The sequence below is a fragment of the Macaca nemestrina genome, chromosome X, assembly GCF_043159975.1.
Source record: "Macaca nemestrina isolate mMacNem1 chromosome X, mMacNem.hap1, whole genome shotgun sequence".
NCBI classification, from domain to species: Eukaryota; Metazoa; Chordata; class Mammalia; order Primates; family Cercopithecidae; genus Macaca; species Macaca nemestrina.
In genome coordinates, this window is record NC_092145.1 from 124255264 (window position 1) to 124280624 (window position 25361).

At 35.4% G+C, this 25361-nt stretch overlaps 1 protein-coding gene across 3 annotated transcripts in view; it reads right to left on the bottom strand.

Annotated features, from left to right (window-relative positions):
- LOC105499042 (cilia and flagella associated protein 47) overlaps window positions 1-25361 on the bottom strand; it is a 469827-nt gene that overhangs the window by 259035 nt on the left and 185431 nt on the right. For all 3 annotated transcript variants that reach the window (XM_011771441.2, XM_011771442.2, XM_011771440.2), the window contains exons 31-33: window positions 21694-21775; window positions 20635-20763; window positions 15898-16090 (exon numbers count right to left, since the gene is read on the bottom strand). In XM_011771441.2, coding sequence (XP_011769743.2) covers window positions 15898-16090; window positions 20635-20763; window positions 21694-21775 — 404 coding nt within the window. The remainder of the gene's footprint in view (window positions 1-15897; window positions 16091-20634; window positions 20764-21693; window positions 21776-25361) is intronic.

Here is a 25361-nt window from a genome sequence, read left to right on the forward strand (position 1 = left end):
AACTAGAGAAGCAAGAGCAAACACATTCGAAAGCTAGCAGAAGGCTAGAAATAACTAAGATCAGAGCAGAACTGAAGGAGATAGAGACACAAAAAACTCTCCAAAAAATCAATGAATCCAGGAATTGGTTTTTTGAAAAGATCAACAAAATTGACAGACCACTAGCAAGACTAATAAAGAAGAAAAGAGAGAAGAATCAAATCGACGCAATTAAAAATGATAAAGGGGATATCACCACCGACCCCACAGAAATACAAACTACCATCAGAGAATACTATAAACACCTCTACGCAAATAAACTGGAAAATCTAGAAGAAATGGATAATTTCCTGGACACTTACACTGTTCCAAGACTAAACCAGGAAGAAGTTGAATCCCTGAATAGACCAATAGCAGGCTCTGAAATTGAGGCAATAATTAGTAGCCTACCAACCAAAAAAAGTCCAGGACCAGATGGATTCACAGCTGAATTCTACCAGAGGTACAAGGAGGAGTTGGTACCATTCCTTCTGAAACTATTCCAATCAATAGAAAAAGAGGGAATCCTCCCTAACTCATTTTATGAGGCCAACATCATCCTGATACCAAAGCCTGGCAGAGACACAACAAAAAAAGAGAATTTTAGACCAATATCCCTGATGAACATCGATGCAAAAATCCTCAATAAAATACTGGCAAACCGGATTCAGCAACACATCAAAAAGCTTATCCACCATGATCAAGTGGGCTTCATCCCTGGGATGCAAGGCTGGTTCAACATTCGCAAATCAATAAACATAATCCAGCATATAAACAGAACCAAAGACAAGAACCACATGATTATCTCAATAGATGCAGAAAAGGCTTTTGACAAAATTCAACAGCCCTTCATGCTAAAAACGCTCAATAAATTCGGTATTGATGGAACGTACCTCAAAATAATAAGAGCTATTTATGACAAACCCACAGCCAATATCATACTGAATGGGCAAAAACTGGAACAATTCCCTTTGAAAACTGGCACAAGACAGGGATGCCCTCTCTCACCACTCCTATTCAACATAGTGTTGGAAGTTCTGGCTAGGGCAATTAGGCAAGAGAAAGAAATCAAGGGTATTCAGTTAGGAAAAGAAGAAGTCAAACTGTCCCTGTTTGCAGATGACATGATTGTATATTTAGAAAACCCCATTGTCTCAGCCCAAAATCTCCTTAAGCTGATAAGCAACTTCAGCAAAGTCTCAGGATACAAAATTAATGTGCAAAAATCACAAGCATTCTTATACACCAGTAACAGACAGAGAGCCAAATCAGGAATGAACTTCCATTCACAATTGGTTCAAAGAGAATACAATACCTAGGAATCCAACTTACAAGGGATGTAAAGGACCTCTTCAAGGAGAACTACAAACCACTGCTCAGTGAAATAAAAGAGGACACAAACAAATGGAAGAACATACCATGCTCATGGATAGGAAGAATCAATATTGTGAAAATGGCCATACTGCCCAAGGTAATTTATAGATTCAATGCCATCCCCATCAAGCTACCAACGAGTTTCTTCACAGAATTGGAAAAAAGTGCTTTAAAGTTCATATGGAACCAAAAAAGAGCCCGCATCTCCAAGACAATCCTAAGTCAAAAGAACAAAGCTGGAGGCATCACGCTACCTGACTTCAAACTATACTACAAGGCTACAGTAACCAAAACAGCATGGTACTGGTACCAAAACAGAGATATAGACCAATGGAACAGAACAGAGTCCTCAGAAATAATACCACACATCTGCAGCCATCTGATCTTTGACAAAGCTGAGAGAAAGAAGAAATGGGGAAAGGATTCCCTATTTAATAAATGGTGCTGGGAAAATTGGCTAGCCATAAGTAGAAAGCTGAAACTGGATCCTTTCCTTACTCCTTATACGAAAATTAATTCAAGATGGATTAGAGACTTAAATGTTAGACCTAATACCATAAAAATCCTAGAGGAAAACCTAGGTAGTACCATTCAGAACATAGGCATGGGCAAAGACTTCATGTCTAAAACACCAAAAGCAACGGCAGCAAAAGCCAAAATTGACAAATGGGATCTCATTAAACTAAAGAGCTTCTGCACAGCAAAAGAAACTACCATCAGAGTGAACAGGCAACCTACAGAATGGGAGAAAATTTTTGCAATCTACTCATCTGACAAAGGGCTAATATCCAGAACCTACAAGGAATGCAAACAAATTTACAAGAAAAAAACAAACAACCCCATCAAAAAGTGGGCAAAGGATATGAACAGACATTTCTCAAAAGAAGACATTCATACAGCCAACAGACACATGAAAAAATGCTCATCATCATTGGCCATCAGAGAAATGCAAATCAAAACCACAATGAGATACCATCTCACACCAGTTAGAATGGCCATCATTAAAAAGTCAGGAAACAACAGGTGCTGGAGAGGATGTGGAGAAATAGGAACACTTTTACACTGTTGGTGGGATTGTAAACTAGTTCAACCATTATGGAAAACAGTATGGCGATTCCTCAAGGATCTAGAACTAGATGTACCATATGACCCAGCCATCCCATTACTGGGTATATACCCAAAGGATTATAAATTATGCTGCTATAAAGACACATGCACACGTATGTTTATTGCAGCACTATTCACAATAGCAAAGACTTGGAATCAACCCAAATGTCCATCAGTGACAGATTGGATTAAGAAAATGTGGCACATATACACCATGGAATACTATGCAGCCATCAAAAAGGATGAGTTTGTGTCCTTTGTAGGGACATGGATGCAGCTGGAAACCATCATTCTTAGCAAACTACCACAAGAACAGAAAACCAAACACCGCACGTTCTCACTCATAGGTGGGAACTGAACAATGAGATCACTTGGACTCAGGAAGGGGAACATCACACACCGGGGCCTATCATGGGGAGGGGGGAGGGGGGAGGGATTGCATTGGGAGTTATACCTGATGTAAATGACGAGTTGATGGGTGCAGCACACCAACATGGCACAAGTATACATATGTAACAAACCTGTACGTTATGCACATGTACCCTACAACTTAAAGTATAATAATAATAAATAAATTAAAAAAAAAAAAAGAAAAGGAAAACAAAATTGACAAACCTTTAGACAGACCATCTAAGAAAAAAAGAGAGAAGAAAGAAAGAAATAAGAGATGAAAAAGTAGACATTACAACTGATACTGCAAGAACTCAAAAGATCATTAGAAGCCACTATGAGCAACTATATGTCAATAAATTGGAAAATCTAGAAGAAATGGACAAATTCCTAGACACATATAAACTACCAACTTTGAACCGTGAAGATATCCAAAACTTAAAAAGACCAATAACAAGTAACATGATTGAAGCCATAATAAAAAGTCCCCCAGTAACGAAAAGCCCAGAACCTGATGGATTCACTGCTGTATTCTACCAAACACTTAAAGAACTAATACCAATCCTGTTTAAATTATTCTGAAAAACTGAGGAGGATGGAACAATTCCAAACTCATCCTAGAAGGCCTGTATTACCCTGATACCAAAACCAGAGAAAAACACATCAAGAAAAGGAAACTACAGGCCAATAAATCTCATGAATATTGATGCAAAAATCTTCAACAAAATGCTAGCAAACTGAATTCAAGAATACATTAAAAATAGCATTAATCATGACCAAGGAGGATTTATCTCTGGGATGTAAGGATGGTTCAACATATGCAAATCAACAAATGTGATACATCATATCAACAGAATAAAGAATAAAAAACATATAATCATTTCAATTGATGCTGAAAAAGCATTTGATAAAATTCAACATCTCTTATTAAAAACCCTCAAAAAGCTGAGTATTGAAGGAACATAACATAATAACAGCTACATATGACAAACCCGAAGCTAGCATCATACCGAATGGGGAATAACTGAAAGTCTTTCCTCTGATGTATGGAACACAAGGATACTCACTTTTAGCACTGTCATTCAACAAAGTACTGTAAATCCTAGCTAGGGTAATCAGACAACAAAATAAAGTAATAAGAATCCAAATTGATAAAGAAAAGTCAAATTATCCTTGTTTGAAAATGATATGATCTTACATTTGGAGAAACCTAAAGATTTCTCCAAAAAACCATTAGAATAAAAAACAAATTCAGTAAAGCTGCAGACTACAAAATCAACATGTACAAATCAGTACCATTTCTACATAGCCAACAGTCTGAAGGAGAACTAAAAACAGTAGCTAAACAATGGGTGCACATGGATATAAAGATAGAGATGATAGACACTGGAGACTCAAAAAGGGTTGAGAGTGGGAGGAGGTCAAGGACTGAAAAATTACCTATTGGATACAATGTTCACTCTTTGGGTAATGAGCACACTAGAAGCCCAATCCCCACTGGTATGCAATATATCCATGTCACAAAAATGCACGTGTACCCTCTGAATCTAAAATAAAATTAAATATAATTCAAAAACTAAAATGCAACAGTTGCAGTGTGAAAAAAATGTCTAATATACTACTTGGTCTATTTCAAAATAAACAACTTGATAAGAGAGAGAAAGGGAGAGAGAAAGAGAGGGATTGAGTAATTCAAACTATGAAGAAAAGTTGAGAGTTCAGAGAGTTATTTGTATCTCCAGATGAAAAACTACAGATTTATGTCATATTAGATGCAGTTACTCTTATGAAATATCTGTGATGAATCAATTTTTGTGAGGAGAGATGTATTTTCAGTGCACAGGGATGCTATGGAAATGATTCTAGTAAAGGTAATAAACATTTCAATTTTATATCTGTCAGGTATTTTCATATATAAATCCACTGTTTAAATATCAGCTTTTAAAAAAATCTAATTTTGTCCATAATTGTATCATATTCCTCCCTCCATACATAGGAAACTTCAAAATAAATAAATGATAAAGTTCATAATGGTCATGCCACCCTCCAGTTTCGCCTGTCTAAATCTCTGGAAGGTCCTAGTGCTTGATTAGCATAGTACATATTATGTCAAATTTTAATACAATAACTTCTCATCACAGACACTATGGTGGTGCAGTACCTTGCCAAACAATATTGACTTGTTTGATTTTTATTATCCTCATATTTTTAACATTAGAAATAAAAACTCTCTACAGATGTTTATTTGACAATAATGTTCCAAGTGTTGTGATAAATAATATGAGTAAAGAGCCTACCATAGAGCCAAACACTTAGTAAACATTCAATATTTTTGTGATTATGATTTTTTATTTTTGCTAATAATAAAAAACTAGAAAAACCTCTGCAATAAAGGACTTAAATTCTTATGGGAGAGAGAAGCAAGTAGAAACAAAAGTGAAAACCATACGACAAACACTTTAATAAGCTTACATAAAAAATAAGACAAGGAAGATGTATCCCATCTAGTCTTGGGGAGATTGTGGGAAGGTTTCCTAGAAGAGCTGACATCTGTAATGAGACTTGAATTGTGAGGATAAAGAGACACTGAAAAGAGATTCCAGATAAAGCAAAAAGTATTATAAAATTTAAATGCAGAAAGAAGCAGACAGAGTCACCAGTAGGGGCCTCCTTGAACTCTAAAGCCAAGTTGCCTCCACCACTGGAGTGAACACCTGCATGAAGGCAGGAGCCCCAGCACCCACTAGCACCCTAATGCAGCTGATGTGCATGCACCCCATTGTGCTGCTGCTGGCATGTACAAATTAGGAAGGATCCTGTTGCCAACGCACTATGAAAGGCTTTGGCCGACACTACTCACAAGAGTGTAGTGACCAGCAGTTTGGGAGCACCTCACCCTCCACTCCCACCCAGTGCAGTCAATTCCTAAACTCGAGGAGCCAGAGAACAAAGTCAGGGCCTGACACATATTCCCCAGAGTTAGAGCACACAGTCTAGGAGTAGATAACTGAGTGCTGGCCTTCTAAAATCTTCCAGAAATGAAGACAGTCAGCTGAATCCACCTTATACCACAATCAAATCATCAAGGTCATAAAATAAGATAACAGAAAAAAGAAAAAACATCCAAAGGTCAGCAACTCTAAAGGCTGAAGAAATATCAGCCCACAAAAATGAGGAAGAACCAGTCCCAGAACTCTGACAACTCAAAAAGCCAGAGTGCCTTCTTTCCCCAAACTACTGCATCGCTTCTCAAGGATTATGAATCAGGCTGAGTTGACTGAAATGACAGAAATAGAATTCAGAGATGGATAGGAATAAGGATCATGGGGATGCAGGAGTATGTTGAAACACAATCCAAGGAAAGTAGGGCTCATAATAAAATAATACAGGAGCTGACTGACAAAATAGCCAGTATAGAAAAGAATGTAATCGACCTCACAGAGCTTAAAAACATACTACAAAAATTTCATAATGCAGTCACAAGTATTAATAGCGGAATAGACAAAGATGTAAAGAAAATCTCAGAGCTTGAAGACTGGCTTTCTGAAATAAGACAGTCAGACTTGGGAGGCCAAGGCGGGCAGATCACAAAGTCAGGAGATCGAGACCATCCTAGCTAACAAAATGAAACCCCGTCTCTACTAAAAATACAAAAAAATTAGATGGGCATGGCGGCGGGTGCCTGTACTCCCAGCTGAGGCAGGAGAATGGCGTGAACCCGGGAGGTGGAGCTTGCAGTGAGATGAGATCATGCCACTGCATTCCCGCCTGGGCAACAGAGTGAGAGTCCATTAAAAAAAAAAAAAAAAAAAAAAAAAGACAGTCACACAAGAATAGAGAAAAACAAATTAAAAGGAAGGAACAAAACATCCAAGAAATATGGGGTTATATAAAAAGACCAAATCTATGATTCATTGGTGTCCCTGAAAGAGACAGGGAGAGTGTAAACAACTTGGAAAACATATTTCAGGGTATCATCTATGAGAACTTCTCCAACCTAGCTAGAGAGGCCAACATTCAAATATAGGAAATGAAGAGAACTTACTGAAGTTCTTACTGAAGTACTTTACTGAAGGTACTTCACAAGAAGATAATCCACAAGACACATAATTATCAGATTCTCCAAGGTCAAAATGAAAGAAAAATTGTTAAAGGCAGCTAGAGAGAAAGGTCAGGTCACCTACAAAGGGAAGTCCATTACACTAACAACAGACATCTCAACAGAAACCCTACAGAAACCAGAAGAGATTGGGGGCCAATATTCAATATTCATAAAGAGAAGAAATTCCAACCCAGGATTTCATATCTGGCCAAATTAAGCTTCATAAACAAAGGAGAAATAAGATCCTATTCAGACAAGCAAATGTTGGAATTTGTTACCACCAGACCTGCCTTACAAGGGCTCCTGAAAGAAGCACTAAATATAGAAAGAAAAGACCATTGCCGGCCATTACAAAAGCACCTGTAAGTGACACTATAAAGCAACCACACAAACAACTCTGCATAATAACCAGCTAACATCATGATGACAGGATCAAAGCCACACGTATCAATACTAACCTTGAATTTAAAGGGGTTATATGCCCCAGTTAAAAGGCACAGAGTGGTAAGCTGGATAAAGAACAGAGACCCATTGGTATACTGTCGTCAAGAGACTCTTCTCATGCAATGACACCCATAGTCTCAAAATGCATGGATGGAGAAAAATCTACCAAGCAAATGGAAAACAAAAATAAAAGTAGGGGTTGCAATCTACATCTCAGACAAAACCAAAGCAGATCAAAAGAGACAAGGAAGGGCATTACATAATGGCAAAGGGTTCAATTCAACAAGAATGCCTAACTATCCTAAATTAATATACACCCAATACAGGAGCACCTAGATTAATAAAGCAAGTCCTTAGAGACCTTCAAAAAGACAAACTCCCACACAATAATAGTGGGAGATGTTAACAACCTACTAATAGTATTAGACAGATCATCAAGGCAGAAAATTAACAAGATATTCAGGACCTGAACTCAGCACTGGATCAAATGAACCTGACAGACATCTAGAGAACTATCCACCCAAAAGCAACAGGATATACATTCTTCTAATTGCCACATACCACATACTCTAAAATCAATCACATAATCGGACACAAAACACAAAACACGCTTCAGCAAGTGCAAAATAGCTGAAATCATAACGACCACTTCTTGGGCCACAGAGTAATAAAATTAGAAATCAAGACTAAAAAATTCACTCAAAACCATATAATTACATGGAAATTGAATAACCTGATCCTGAATAACTTTGGGGTGAATAATGAAATTAAGGCACAAATCAAGAAGTTCTTTGAAACTAATGAGAAAAAAGATATAACATACCAGAATCTCTGGGAAACATCTAAGGCAATGTTAAAAGGAAACTGTACAGCACTAAATGCCCACACGAAAAGTTAGAAACATCTCAATTTAACAACATAACATGACAATTAAAAGTACTAGAGAGTCAAGAGCAAACAAACCCCAAAACTATCAGAAGACAAGAAATAAGAACAGTTCAAAATCAGAACTGAACTGAAGGAAGGAGATTGAGGCATGAAAAACCACTCAAAAGATGAACAAATCCAGGAGCTGAGTTTGTGGAAAAAAAGAAATAGACCATTAGCTAGAATAAGAAAGAAGACAATAGAGAAGATCTGAATAAGCACAATTAGAAATTACAAAGGGTACCAGTCACCCCATAGAAATACAAATAATTATCAGAGAATATTATGAGCATCTCTAAGCACATAAACTAGAAAATCTAGAATACATGGATAAATTCCTGGACACAGACACCCTCCAAAGACTGAGCTAGGAAGAAACTGAATCCCTGAACAAACCAATAATGAGCTCCAAAACTGAATCAGAAATAAATCATCTACCAGCCATAAAAAGCCCAGGACCATATGGATTCACAGTCAAATTCTACCAGATGTACAAAGAAGAGCTGGTATCATTTCTACTGAACTTATTCCCCAAAATTGAGAAGGAAGCCCTCCTCCCTAACTCATTCTATGAGTCCAGCATCATCCTGATACCAGACCTGGCAGAGACACAACAACAAAAAAATGAAATCTTTTTAGGCCAATATCCTTGATGAACATCGGTGTAAGAATCCTCACCAAAATATCGGCAAACTGAACTCAGCAGCATGTCAAAAAGCTAATCTACCATGATGAAGTAGTCTTTATCCCTGAAACACAAGGCTAATTCAATGTATGCAAATAAAAATATGTGATTCATCACATAAACAGAACTAAAGAGAAAAAGTGCATGATTATCTCAATTGATGCAGAAATGGCTTTCAATAAAACTCAACATCCCTTCATGTCAAAAACTCTCAATAAACTAGGTATTGAAGGAACATACCTCTAAATAATAAGAGCTCTCTATATTAAACCCATAGCCAATATCATACTGAATGGGCAAAGATGGAAGCATTCCCTTTGAAAACCAGCACAAATCAAGGATGCTCTCTCACTAGTCCTATTCAACATAGTGTTGGAAGTCCTGGCCAGAGCAGTTGGGCAAGAGAAAGAAATAAAGGATATCCAAATAAGAAGAAAGGAAGTCAAATATTTCCTGTTTCCAGACAACACGATTCCATATGTAAAAAACTCCTTAGTCTCAACCCAAAAGCTCCTTCTGCTGATAAACAACTTCAGCAAAGTCTCGAGATACAAAATGAATGTACAGAAAAATCACTAACATTCCTAAACACCAACAACAGTCAAGCAAGAGCCAAATCAGGAATGTAATCACATTCACAATTGCCACAAAAATTATAAAACACCTAGGAATATCAAGGAAGGTGAAAGATCTCTACAAGGAGAATTAACAAAACACTGCTGAAAGAAATCAGAGATGATACCAACAAATGGAAGAATCATCCCATGCTCATGGATAGGAAGAATCAATATTGTTAAAATGGGCACATGGCCCACAGCAATTTATACATTCAATGCTATTTCTATAACACTACTAATGACACTCTTCACAGAACTAGAAATAACTATTTTAAAATTCATAAGGCACCAAAAAAGAGCCCAAATTGCCAGGGCAATCCTAAACAAAAAGAACATAGCTGGAGGCTTCACTGTATCCAACTTCAAACTATACAAAGCGGCTACAGTAACAAAAAGGGGATGACTGTTACAAAAACAGACACATAAACCAATGGAATACAATAGAGCTCAGACATAAGGTCGCACACCTACAACTATCTGATCTTTGATAAAATTGACAAAAACAAGCAATGGGAAAAGGACTCCCCATTCAATAAATAGTGACAGAAAAACTGGCTAACCATATGCAGAAGATTGAAACTGGACCCCTTCCTTAAACTATATACAAAAATCAATCCAAATTGTATTAAAAAGTTAAATGTAAAACCTAAAAGTATAAAAACCCTGGAGGACAACTTTGGCACTACCATTCCTCATGTAGAAATGAGAAAAAATTTCATGACAAAGACACCAAAAGCAATTGCAACCAAAGAAAAAATTGACAAATGAGATCTGTTTAAACAAGCAAGCTTTTGCACAGCAAAAGAAACTATCAACAAAGTAAACAGACAACCTACAGAATGGGAGAAAAGGTTTGCAATCTATGCACCTGACAAAGGTCTAATATAAGGAATATAAGGTCACCTATAAGGAACTTAAACAAATTTACAAGCCAAAAAGAAACAATCCATTAAAAAGTAGGCAAAGGACATGAATAGACACTTTTCAAAAGACATACATGCAGCCTAGAAGCATATGAATAAAAGCTTAACATCACTGACCATTAGAGAAATGCAAATAAAGACCACAGTACAATACCATCTCACACCAGTCAGAATGGCTCTTATTAAAAAGTCAAAAAGTAGGCCGGGTACGGTGGCTGACACCTGTAATCCCAACACTTTGGGAGGCCAAGGTGGGTGGATCACGAGGTCAGGAGATCGAGACCATCCTGGTCAACATGGTAAAACCCCGTCTCTACTAAAAATACAAAAATTAGCTGGGCGTGGTGGCGCGTGCCTGTAATCCCAGCTACTCAGGAGGCTGAGGCAGGAGAATTGCTTGAACCTGGGAGGTGGAGGTTGCAGTGAGCTGAGATCGCGCCACTGCACTCCAGCCTGGTGACAGAGCTAGACTCCATCTCAAAAAAATAAAATATTAAAACATAAAGTCGAAAAGTAACAGGGGCTGGAGAGGTTGCAGAGAAAAAGGTACACTTATAAACTGTCGCTGGGAGTGTAAATTAGTTCAACCATTGTGGAAGACAGTGTGGCCATTCCCCAAAGACCTAAAAATGGAACTACCATTCAACCCAGAAATCTCATTATTGCGTATATACCCAAGCAATATAATTTGTTCTATCATAAAGACACATGCAGGTATATATTCATTGCAGCACTGCTCGCAATAGCAAAGACATACAATCAACCTACATGCCCATCAACGGTAGACTGCATGAACAAAACACGGTGCATATACACCATGGAATAATATGCAGCCAGAAGAAAGAATGAGATCATGTCCCTTGCAGGAACTAGAGGCCATTATCCTTAGCAAACTAATGAAGGAACAAATATGGCATGTTCTCACTTTAAAGTGGGGGCTAAATGATGAGAACACATGGACACATAGAGGAGAACAGCAGATACTGGGGCCTACCAGAGGGTGGAGGATGGGAGGAGGGAGAGCATCAGAAGAAATAACTAATAGGTACTAGGCTTAATACCTGGATGATGAAATAATCTATATAACAAACCCCCGTGACATGAGTTTACCTATATAACAAACCTGAACATGTACCCATGAACTTAAAATAAAAGTAAGAAAAAAAAAAAAAAAAAAAAAAAAGAAAAGAAAAGGAAGCAGCAGCCATTCAATAGTTTACAGCGCTGAAGTATAATGTGCAAAAGTGAATGTAGAGAGTTATGGTTATAAGGTATGGTAGATATTGAAATTAATAAAATACCATTAAAGGATTTTAGGCAAGAGTCTGATGCTAAAATTTGTGTTTTATGAAGAACCAAGTATGGTTGTGTAAGCAACAAACAGATGGGCAAATGGCAGGACTGGATGTGGTAAATATGAGAGGGTGACATTGATGGAAATGATATAAATTACAAGAGTGACAGAGGAGCTAGAAAAAAGTAGGTAGATTCAGAAGATAATTTGTGGATAGAATCAAAATAAATTGTTGGTTGGTGATTAATTAGATGTAAGAAGGAGGGATGCCTAGATTTTTCACCAGTGAAATTTGAGGTGCTTATGGGACATTCTAATGAAGGTGTTCATAAGGGGTAAGATACACAGAACTGGAGGTGAGAAGGTAGGTCTAAGATAGATTTGGATCTGGGAGGCACTGGAAGAGTAGCAAAACCACAAGAGGATATAGATGGCCAAAATGTGGAGGTTTGGAGCAAAGACAGAAGAAGGAAAATATCAATGTGATGAAGGAAAGAAGCCTTGAACAGAGAATGCTAAGGAGGGTCTTGAGAGCCACAAAGAAAACCAAAATGTTTTAGCTAGCATACAAGGGTGAGACAGGAAATCTGAGGAAAGATGGTGTCTGTATATCAGAGAGTAGAGGAAATGCCTCCCTTTGAATGTGAACAACTTTAATGCTCAAAAAGCTTGTAATTTTTAGGCAGAAGCCACAGTGAGCAGTATCTTCTGGAAACACTCATAGTTAAAATCTAAGTGTTTATTCCCTGAATGGTCAAGGGAAAAATAAATAAATAGAGATTGAAGGATAGGTGAAAGGCACATAAAGGAAGATATTGAAAAGAAAAGAGAAATAAGAAAAAGGTAACATAGAAATAAGAATCCTAGATAAATAGGAAGATTGAGAAAAGTAATTTGGGAAATAGAAAGAATGTTATTTATATATTGTAATAAATGAAGGAAAATAGTAGCAGAGGAGAAGAGAGAATGTATAAGATGAGCAGAACAAAGCCAAGACAAGAGTGCACATTAGTACATCAATACAAAATAAGTCTGTATACAATACTATTTATAGGTTAATTTTATCCTCAAGGGAAAAAGTATAATATTTGATACAATAATAAGCTGTTGGCTTGTCTCTGTTTCTGTCAGATGTTCAGCTTTTCAACTAGTTTTAAATACTTGAACATGTTTTCAACTTCTTTTGGCTTTATCTATATAACCATCCATTTAGCCATTGATCTATTTAAGAGATATTTATTCAGCACCTTCAATGTGCTCACACAGGATTTAAAGCTTGGTGCGGAACTTACAGATATTCGCTACATTAATATTTTAGAAAACATGAGTTGTATCTAACATTATTAAAGACTTGAAATTTAGGTCAATGATTACCTAAAACACACAAATAATTTTACATAAATTGCAATGTACTGAAGTTTATGAATTTTCTGAAGGACTTTTATACTGTATAGGTCATCAGAGCAATGGATTCAGATTTATTAGACATATTGCTTAATGAGTCTAACAATGAAATCATTATTTTTTGCTTTAAAAAATGTATTACTAAACTATTTTTAAATAGACAGTTTTTTAAAGCATTTTTAGGTTTGCAGCAAAATGAATTAGAAGTTACAGAGAGTTACCACACACACAATCCTCCCCCATCATCAACCTTTTGCACTGCAGTGGTGCATTTATTACAATTGATGAACCTACATTAACAAATCATTATCACCCAAAGTTCACAGTTTACATCAGGACCCACTCTTAATATTATACATTCTATGGGTTTTAACAAATGTATAATGACACGTATTCACAATTATAGTATCAAACAGAGTAGTGTCACTACCTTAAACGTCCTGTGTACACTACCTATTCATTACTCCTTCCCCACTAATGCCTAGTATCCACTGATCTTTTGCCTGTCTCTATGGTTTTACATTTTCCAGAAAGTCCTATAGTTGAAACCACACAGTATGTAGCCTTTTCAAATTGGCTCCTTTTACCTAGTAATACATCTGTAAGTTTTCTCCATGTCTTTTCATGACTTGATAGCTCACTTCATTTTACTGCTGAATAATACATTGTTCTTTGATGGAGGGAGTTTACCTCTTTTTTGCCTTCTGCCATGTGAGGACATAGTATTCCTCTTGTTTGGAGTGTGCATCGTCTAGGCACCATCTTGGAAACAGAGAGCAGCCCTTATCAGACATAGAACCTGCCTGTATCTTAATCTTGGACTTCTCAGCCTTTAGATCTGTGAGAGATAAATTTCTATTCTTTATAAATTTCCCAGTCTATGGTATTCTGTTATACCAGGACAAAGCTAAGACAGTATGTGTCTGTTATTTTGTTAGGCACAGTTCTAGGCTCTGGGAATAAATGAGACAAGATTGTTCCTTGGCTAATTAAGAAGGTCACATTCCTAATTAGCCAAGGAACAATCTTGTCTCATTTATTCAGAAGGTCACATTCTACTGGAAGACACAGATGATAAACAAATATATTTATGTTTACAATTACATTTATATTTTAAAAGTGCTATTGAAAATAAAAATAGAGCAGGAAAGAGTAGGACTGAAGGATGTGCTGTTTTAGAGAAGATACTGATAAACATTCTCAGATAAGGTGACATTTAATCAATGACTTGAATGAAATGAGAAAGGAAACCATGAAGATATCCGGTAAAATAATGCTCTAGTCAAAGGGAACAGGAAGCACAAAGGCTTTGTAAAGGCATTGGACTCAGTGTGCTAAAAAACAGCAAAGAGGTAAATGTCTATAATATATTATTTGGAAAAAATGCAGCAAAATCTTTGAAATTAACTTGCATAGGCCACTGTGTTGGTAAAATTAGAACCATAATACTTTTATAACAAATTAACATGTTAATTTTTAATACATGCACATATTTTATGAAACCCTGGTCAAACTGTTACTCTACAATAATCAAACCAATTTTTATGTGTTTTTGTGTAGTTCACCTTAGCATTATTTATTTGTACTTTGTTTTTTGTATTTTAATGGGGCAAATATATTTTTATAAGATATAAATTTTGATATTTTCAGCATGTCAATTAGAAGGTAATACAGTACTCTATGTTTGCCGTTCTCAAATACCAACATATCGATATATCTTTTTCAATCTTGGTGTTTTCTTGAATGTTTTCTAAAATAGCACCTTCAATTTAAGGGCAATCATAATTCAAAGTCTCATTTTTAAACTGAACTCTTAATCTTCCCCTTACTTGTAAAGTTTGAATTAAATTCTGTATATTGGATATTAAAAAATTATTTCATGTTAAAAAACAGTTTACTCTAAACACAACAGGTTTGTATGTACTTGGAAGAAAGGAGTTGAATTGAAGCTAAAGGAACAATGACCGTGCGTACTGTCCTTACTACTGTCTGTGAACACCAACATGTCTCAGCACCACACTACATAATTTACAAGAGGCTTATGACTCAGTTAAAAAAAAAACCTGCATTTTAAGGACAGTTCTGTTAGAATGTAAATTCATTTTAAACACAAGGATGTGAAATGCCTTTCTAATTTCATTGTAAAATGCCTAATATGACCTACCCTCCAAAGAATTCATGAAGCATTATTACTCTTAGTGATTTCCAACATGATCCTCATATGACATGTGAGATGTTTTCTAGAAGATTTTACTTTATCTCAACTAGTTATGTACTAAGTTTGAGCAGTGTCACCTATATATTTAATACTCTATACAGTTGAAAATGTCAGCAATGATTAAGGCTTTCATTTCTAGAGTTCCTCCATATGCTTTTAAAATCAGTTATTCTTCAAAATAAGTTAAAGAAGCATCTTTTATTATTTCCATTTTACATGTGAGGAAACATATCTTGAAGATGTTAAGGAGGCATAATTTTTGTAGAACAGAAAGTAAATGTTGGAGAGGGGTCTAGAATCCACGGATTCTGAGTGGATAATGTGTCCACGGCTCCTTCTCCATCATCACACTACAATTTGCAATAATTTGTTTAAAGAAAAAATCACTTCTCACCTTTGTGACAGTTTTTCCATATCACATGTCGAGTATTCTCATAATTTACGTTCATCCAACTAAGCAAAATTCTTTCAGAATCAGAATATATGTTGCTGGATGCAAAACAAGGATTGACTTTTGTTGTATTTTGCACATATTTGGGGGGCATATTATTGCTGCAGTATGGTACTACACGGGATAGAACAAAAACCTGAAATTGGGAGAGATAACTTTTATTAGATGCAAATGGAAAAATAGCAAACAAAAATTTGAAGAGAAAATTTTAAAAAACATGACAGGAGATAAAGGTTAAATGGATTCAATTAGAAGTAAAAGAGTAGAACAGATGTGTCCCAATAATGCTCATTTTAAATGGACAACTTTTTTCTTCTGTGGTAGTCTTTAAAGCACTACACTGTATAATTTACAAGAGGCTTATTGTACGTTTAAAACATAACTGCATTTAAGAACATTTCGGTTAGGAGGTAAATTCATTTAAAACACAAGGATGTAGGATGCCTTTCTTATTTCTTTACCAGATCATGCAGCTTAGAAAAATAAGCCAAAGTAAAAGTAAATAAGTTACCAAGTCAAAAATTATTTTCTTACATTTATTTAAGAGGTCTGTTTTAAGATCATAAAAGTGTACAAAATTTGCCATTTGACATATTGTTACCCTATAACTTAAAGTGTGGTATATTTACATCATATCACCATTCACTACATGTATACCCCATGTTTTATTAGGTAGCAATGCAACTGAATTTAAAAATAATTTTAGTAATATTAAGATGAAATAACTCTGTGTCTGTCAGTAAAGCACTATAATACAGAGCTACTCAAAGTGACACTCTACTAACCACTGTCTACAAGTTCTAGATGAGATGAACAGTTTGTGATCGGCTACCTCACTATATATATCTCAAGAGTTTCTGAATGGAACATTGGCTCACATTAGAGTACACAGTGTAAGTTCAGCTCCTTGATTTATCCCAAACCTTTAATAGACAGTTTTCCAATGGTATGGGTATGAATACAACAATTTGAGTCATATGTGCTATAAAGATACTCTTGATACCCTGCTCATATCTCCTTAGTTCCACCTTTACATTCTGAAGTTTGCTTATTGTGAAAACCTGTAAGTCTCTGCTTGAGGGATTTTTTTTCCTGGCATATGAGAGCACACTCAGCTCACAGAGGGCAAGGCAGGAGTGCCAGAAGATAATGACGACCCAGCAACGGCCCCTTACCAAAGACAGTCAGGGAACTGGTAGTTAATTACTCCAGATTCCTCACCAGTCAGTTAAGTCTGAGACATGTTCTAAAATATATCCTATTGGTTCCCAGTGGCACTGAGCTTCAGTTGCCCCCAGTGAAACCTGATTGAAACCACAACTGTTACTGTCTTCATTATACGATCTGCTTTAATTTCCTACTCTACTCCTGATGCTTCTTGGGAGCACTTCTGAAATAAACGATTTGCACTCAAAATACTTGTCTCAGCGTCTGCTTTTAGGGGAATCTAACCTGAGATAAGTACTCTTACAGTCAAGTACATGTTAATAGTAAATGAAAAAAAGTGCTCTTTTTCTAAGTAGTTCATAGTTATGCCATGCAGTCTTTCAAATAACTACAGTATACAAATTATTAAAATACATAAGAGCATCCAAAACTGTTCTTTTCTTTGCCACTATAAGAAGTACTTTAAAATGTGATCCAAAAAATCCATTTCTGAATGCTAGCTATTTATCTAGCATATGTGAATTGCATCATTTTAGCATTTTGTATAGAAGTTTAATGGAACTGCCTTCTTTCTTTCTGGCAGTTTTGTGGTATAGAAGTACTACATTTCAAATCTCACATATTATAAAAACGCAATTTAAAGCCTTTGAAAAGGACCCCCATCAATTTCTGTTTATTTCTGGGAAATACCAAATGATAAATTACTTGAGTACAGCTGATGAGATATATGTTTGGGACTAATGACCTTGACTAAGAATACAGATTTAATGATGGACCCATATGGAGCACGGTTGTAACCTTCAGTATTGGAAGAGGCATTACACTGAGTGCTTAATTCTACAGCAGTGTTTCTAAAATTACCGGTGGTAAAAAAAAAAAAAAAAAAAAAAACTTATTAATTTTCTCTTTACCACAGAATGATAGTTTTGTAAAATACTCTGAAAATAAATTGCTAGAAAAATAAAATGAAGAATTAAAATGTACACACAGTACAAGACTCCATCACTTGCAAATCCAAATACACCTGGGGCAGTAAGTGTTACTATTTATCCATTAACATGCAAACCACACCAAGCATGACTTGAAGGAATGGAGTAAGAATTACAGAATGTGTTGTAACACATTCTCACAATGCAAGAATGTGTTGTGAGCTGTGCCAGCTAAGATGAAATTTGTGTAAATCATATTTCGTGATCCATATTCAGGAAATTCTTTCATGCTCTCAGAAAACATTGTTTCAAATTATCTTTCATTTTTGTTAAAGATTTTATTCAAGAAATGTAATAGCACCCTTTAAAGTCAATACATTGGCCACAAAATAGAACATAGTCCTGGGCTATCCCACTAAGTCACTATGGGACATTTAAAAGACTTCAAAACAACAATGACAAAAGTACTACTAATAGTATACACTTACATCTATTGAGTGCTATCCTACCCCTATCATATGCCCTTTCAGGTTCACATGAACTTTGCTATTATATTTGGCTTATTGCTTATTAATGACAACTTTTTAAATTATGTGTTATTTTAACCCATTGGCTTAGAAAACATAATTTTCATTTTTACTTGTCCATAAAAATCTCTGAATTTTTGAGACTAATGAGATATTTGGATTTGTTCTGAAGAATCCTCTTGACTAGGCGTATGTTGACCCAAAGAAAAGAATCAATTGCCAGTTTATGTATGATCTTTCCTTTAGATTTAGAGATGCCTGATGGTTTAACGCTTATTTGGAGTCTCTTTAAATCTCGTTAACTAAAGAAATGTATAGCAATACATTTATAGGACATTCAAGTTACTTGAGAATCCAGATGAGGATAGTGTACCAGATCAAGCACTCATACCTCATTGTCAGTGTTGTGTATTGAGTAATGAGAAATTGCTCATTACTCTGAGGTTGCTGCATGACTAGAAAGCTGAAAATATTTCTCAGACTTGAAGGTTTTCCTGTATTGAAATGGTCCTTGCCCACCATATTCCACTTCTCGTAACCCCTTCTGACGTGAGTGTGAAGTGAGTGGGACACTGGAAGCTATGCTTTGAGTCTCAAGCTCTTGGGTTCACTGTTAGTGTGCATTCTGTGTTATAACTATCTTTTACACTTCCTTAAAACTAAGTCAACATGTTGCTATGTAAAATCTACTGTGTTTCACAGTTTTGATTATCAAACCAAACCCAAGACCATGCTTCTGGTGAAACAGAGTAGGCCCTATATGGCTAACAGTGCAAAAAATCATATTTCCAGCATTAACAACCAGTCACCAAATGAAATGAATTTTCCCACAAGAATTTTCTTCTTACATTCAGTAAGAAAGATAGTTCAGGTTGATGGTGAAAAAGAAGAGGACAGGAGGAGCAAGTCAGGAATCACGCAGAAGAAGGAACTCTCTAGAGGAGGATCTGGGTGGCTGACTCCAAAGGAGACTTCAGACTGCCAGGGGGCAGCACGAGGGCTCTGGACTCCTGGGCCCCAACAGAGAACAACAAGGAAGAAATAAGCATTACCTGCATCAAATTGTTGCATATGGCCAAATTCATGTGATCTTGAAAGAAAGCGTGTGTGCCTGTGAGCCTCAGTTTCTTCATTGCTAAATTGATGATTTCAGTTGTGAGGAATTAATATTTAAAAATTTATTGACAGAGTCTTACACATACTACTCACTATTCAGATCTTAATTTTGCCCTTTCGTTTGAGTTGCTAATTCCTTATTCTATTCAATTCCTCCTTTGTTCTAACTCTCAGTCCTACAGCTCACCCATCTGGGGTTGCAAAGTGTGAAGACAGAACAAAAGCCTCCATTGGTCCTCGTGGACAAGACCTATAGTGCTATATTTGAAAACCTAGGGAATTATTCATGGACTGAAACCAGGACTTGTTTATGCAATAAGGTATAGAGTATAGAGGTATAATTTATGCTATGTTAATCTACCCACAAATGCAATTTGGCAGGAAGTAAGTTCAAGAATTTCATAAAAACCTGCTTTTGCCTACAGTTGTATGAATCTTAGTGAATATAATTTTATAGCAAGAGACTACTGTGTATTAGATGTAGAGACAATAATTTTCACCAGTACTCATTCATTAATCGTCCCTTTTAGTACTAGAATATTCCTGTAGCTACTCATTCTAGAGAGTGTATTTCTCAACTTTTTTTGCAGTTAGATGTGACTATGTGACTGAATTCTGCCTAATGGAATCTGAAATGAAAAAGACATATTTTTTCAGGTCACATCCTTAAAAGGTAACTCCTTGCCTCCAGTACTCCTTTACCTGCTCCTCCTTCTTCAGAGAAATCAGACCCATAAATGAAAGTACCGAGGAGGAAGGAGATACTCCAGAAGCTTTGACCCTCTCATATCTCAGCAGTTCCATGAGAAAGCAATAAAAAAAAATCTCTCATTTAAGGCACTGTGTTTTTGAATCTTTCATAGCAGCATTGTCTGTACCTTAAGTAATATATGATTTATATTAATCAAAAGAGAAGCAGCAAGCAATAGTGGAAATATTACCTTGTATATCTGTAGAAATACATCTGTCCATGCCCGTTTACTCCAGGTCTCAAATTTAGACATTTCTATAACAATAGAACATTTTTTCTTAGGTGTACAGGAACTCTCAGGCATCGTATTAGTGGAAGACTTTAAGAAATAAAATAGTACAACATTAATTAAAATTTAAGGCAAATTTAGCATATGAGTTTTTTTTTTTTTTTTTTCAAAACATGTGAATGCCTTTTCTGTACTTTAATCAAGAGCTCTAATTCTCCATGTGCCAATAATATAAAATATCAACACAGGTAACTTTATGGAGCACACAGTCTCTTATTTAGGTCATAGATTTATTCATTCAATGCACCTACTAGATCACTCTGTAGAATAAGTGGCCCAACAAGATACGAAGTTATTCTGATTGCTGAGCCAAGAAAGAATCACACCCTTTGGATAAGGTAACAGGACCTCAGCATAGTGCCAAAGAACAGGCAGGCACCTGGTTCTCTACTCATGTCACATGGCAAGCATAGTGAAGAGTCCTACAACCATAGTTGCCTCAAACCTGCAGACTCCTCAAAGACCACCCCCTCTCAATAGGTTTCTACAAAGTGAACTATATATTATGACAAAACTATGTATTTCTTGCTTCATTTTTATTTTCCCCTGAAAATGAAGAAGAAAAGTGGCACATGGTGGTGAAATAAAACCAGTCTTTTATTTGGATATATATTCTAGAATATAATTTAGAATTATATTCTAATTTAGAATATAAACATATATTCTAAAAGTTTAATAATAAAATTTACATAATCCCACCTTAGTCTTCATTTATAAATTCTCCAAAGTAGTAATTATTTATATATTTAAGAAAGCCATGTAATCATTTTTGCATAGGAACTCCATAGAGATTTTTAGACAAATGTACAAAAACATATGGGTTGTCCAAAAATTAGGATCCTAATAATATTTTGTATATAAAACTCAAGGACTCTGAAATAGGATATTCTAACATAGGCCAAATACCAGTACATACAATAATAACTGTGTGGTTTGTTCCAAGAAATTATATTTTCTTACCTTAATTTCAATCCACCTCTTATAATCTTCTGGTTCAAGCAAAAATTCTGGCAGGACATGTGAAATACATCCTCCTTGAGCACTAAAATTAAAAAAGAAAAACTCAAATTATAATATAATATACATGTTCTATATATGATTTGCATTGACCATCAGTTACATATTTCAATAGTCACATTTTTATACATGCTACATTTTATTTTTCAAATTTAAAAGGTATATAATTAGGCAGAGGTGGCAGTGGCCACTGAGTGAAACTTCTCTGCCTTTGAAAAGGGGAGGGAAGAGTGAAAAGAAAGTGTCCTATGGTTTGCGTGCCAGCTCAGCCACAGTGCAATATAACACGGGGTGGAATTCTAGTTTTTTTAACTCTAGTCCCTTGCTCTGAATAGTACCTCTGGAACTACCTGCAGTCTGGGGGAACTCTAAGCCATAAAGGAAAGATATAGGTCTGGCTGGTTTTGCCAACTACGAATTGTAACTCGTCAATGCCCAAATACAGATACACATTTAAAAGAATCAAGATGATCCAGGAAAACATGACCTCACCAAATAAACTAAATAAGGCACCAAGGACCATTCCTGGAAAAACAGAGATATGTGACCTTACAGAGACAGAATTCAAAATACTTGTGTTGAAGAAACCCCAAGAAATTCAAGATAACGTGGAAAAGGAATTCAGAATTCTATCAGATAAGTTTAACAAAGAGATTAAAATAATTTAAAAGAATCAAGTAGAAATTCTGGAGTTGAAAAATGCAATTGGCATACTAAAGAATGGATCAGTCTTTTAATAGCAGAATTGATTAAGCAGAAGAAAAAGTAAGCTTGAAGACAGGCTATTTAAAAATAGATAGAGGACACAAAAAAAGAAAGAATAAAAACAGTGAAGTACACCTACATGATCTAGAGGATGGCCGCAAAATGGCAAACCTAAGAGTCAGTGGCCTTACAGAGGAGGTAGAGAAAGAGATGGTGGAAGAGTTTATTTAAAAGAAAATAGCAGAGAACTTCCCAAACCTAGAAAAACATATCAATATCCCAAATCAATATCTAAATATCCAATATCCAAATGAATTTTAGAACACCAAGCAGAGTTAACCCACAGAAGACTACTTCAAGGCATTTAATAATAAAACTCCCAAAGAAGGCTATCTCAACACATTAAACAACCAATCTCCCAAAGATCAAAAATTTTAAGAAATGATCCTAAAGGCAGCAAGAGAAAAGAAATAAATAACATGTAATGGACCTCCGATATGTCTGGCAGTAGATTTTTTAGTGGAAACATTACAGGCCAGGAGAGTGTGATATGACATATTTAAAGTGCTGAAGAAAAACAACAACAACAACAAAAAACACTTTTATACTAAAATAGAATATCTAGTAAAAGTATACTACAAATACGAAAAAGTAATAAAGACTTTACTAGACCCCTAACAGTAGTTGAGAGATTTCATTGACACAAGACATGCCAACAGGACTACTTCAAACAGAAGGAAAAGGACATTAATAAACCATAAGTAATTATCTGAAGGTACAAAACTCACAGGAAATAGTAAGTACACAAAAAAACCCACAGATTATTACAACACTGTAACTGTGGTGTGTAAACTACTCTTATCTTAAATAAAAAGACCAAATAATCGACCAATCAAAAATAATAACTACAAAGCCATAGACAGTACAATAAGACAGAAATAGAAACAACAAAAGTTGAAAAGTGAGGGGATGAAGTTAAGGTGTAGAGTTTTTATTAGTTTTCTTTTCACTTGTTTCTTTTTTGTTTGCTTGTTTATGAAAACTGTGTTAATTTGTTATCAGCTTAAAATAATGGGTTATAAGATACTATTTGCAAGCGTCATGGTAACCACAAACCACAAAACATGATGGATACACAAAAAATAAAAAGCAAGAAACAAAATCACATTACCAGAGAAAATCACCTCATTAAAGTTAAACAGGAAGAAAAGAAAGAAGACAATGAGAAAAGAAATTTTAAAAAGGCAGAAGTAAATCCTTACTTATCAATAATAGCATTGAATGTAAATGGACTAAACTATTAAATCAAACTATATAGAGTGGTTGAATGGATGAAAAAAGGTCCCATGATCTATTGCCTACAAGAAACACACTTCACCTATAAAGATGCACACAGACTGAACATAAACGAATGGAAAAAGATATCCCATGCCAATGGAAATTTTAAAAAAAGCAGGAGTAGCTATACTAGTATAAAAAAAAAAAAAAACTAGATTTCAATACAAAAACTATAAGAAGAGACAAAGAAAGTCACTATATAATGATAAAAGGGTCAATTAAGCAAGAGGATATAACAATTGTAAATATATTTGCACCAAACACTGTAACACCCAGATATATAAAGAAAATATTATTAGAAGTAAAGAGTGAGACAGACCAAAAGATAGTAATAGCTGGAGAGTTCAGCCCCACTGCCAACATTTGACACATATTCCAGACAGAAAATGAAGAAACAGCAGATTTCATCTGCACTATAGACCTAATGGATCTAATAGATATTAACAAAATTTTCATCTAATGGCTGTGGAATACCTATTGTTTTCCTCAGCACATGGATCATTCTCAAGCACAGACCACATGTTATGTCACAAAACAAGTCTTAAAACATTCAAAATTTAAAATTACATCAAGCATATTCTGACTGCAATGGAATAAAACAAGAAATAAATAAGAAGAGGTATTTGGAAACTACACAAATACATGAAAACTTAAAAATGTGCTCCTGAATGACCAGTGGGTCAATGAATAAATTAAGAAGGAAATTGAAAAATTCTTGAGATAAATGATACTGGAAACACAATATATCAAAACCTATCAAGTATACCAAAAGCAGTACTAAGAGGGAAGTTTATAGCTATAAGTACGTACTTCAAAAAGAAGAAAATCTTCACATTAACGACTTAATGTTCCATCTTAAGGAAAGAGAAAAGCAAGAGCAAACCAAATCCCAAATTAATAGAAGAAAATAAATGATCAACATCAGAGCAGAAGTACATGAAATTGAAATAAATAAATCAATAAAACAAAGGTTGCTTTTTTGACAAGATAAACAAAGTTGACAAACCTTTAGCTAGACTAAGATAAAAAGAAAGAAGATACAATAAATAAAATCAGAGATGATAAAGAAGGCATTACAATTGATACTGCAGAAATTCAAATGATCACAAGTAGCTACTATCACCAATAAATTGGAAAATCTAGAAGAAATGGACAAAGTCCTAGACACATACAACTGACCAAGACTGTATCAGGAAGAAATCCAAAACCTGAACAGACCAATAACAAATAAGAAGATCACAGCTGTAATAAAGAGTCACCCAATAAAGAAAAGCCCAGGACCAAATGGCTTTACTGCTGAATTCTACCAAACATTTAAAGAAGAACTAATACCAACCCTACTCAAACTATTTTATAAAATAGAGGAGGGGGGAATGCTTCCAAAATCGTTTTATGGGGCCAGTATTACCCTAATGCCAAAACCAAAGAAATATAAAAAAGGAATGCTACAGTCCAATATCCCTGATGAATATTGATGCAGAAATCCTCAACAAAATATTGGCAAACCAAATTCAGCAATACAGTAAAAAGATCATTAATCATTACCAGGTGAGATTTATCCCTGTGAG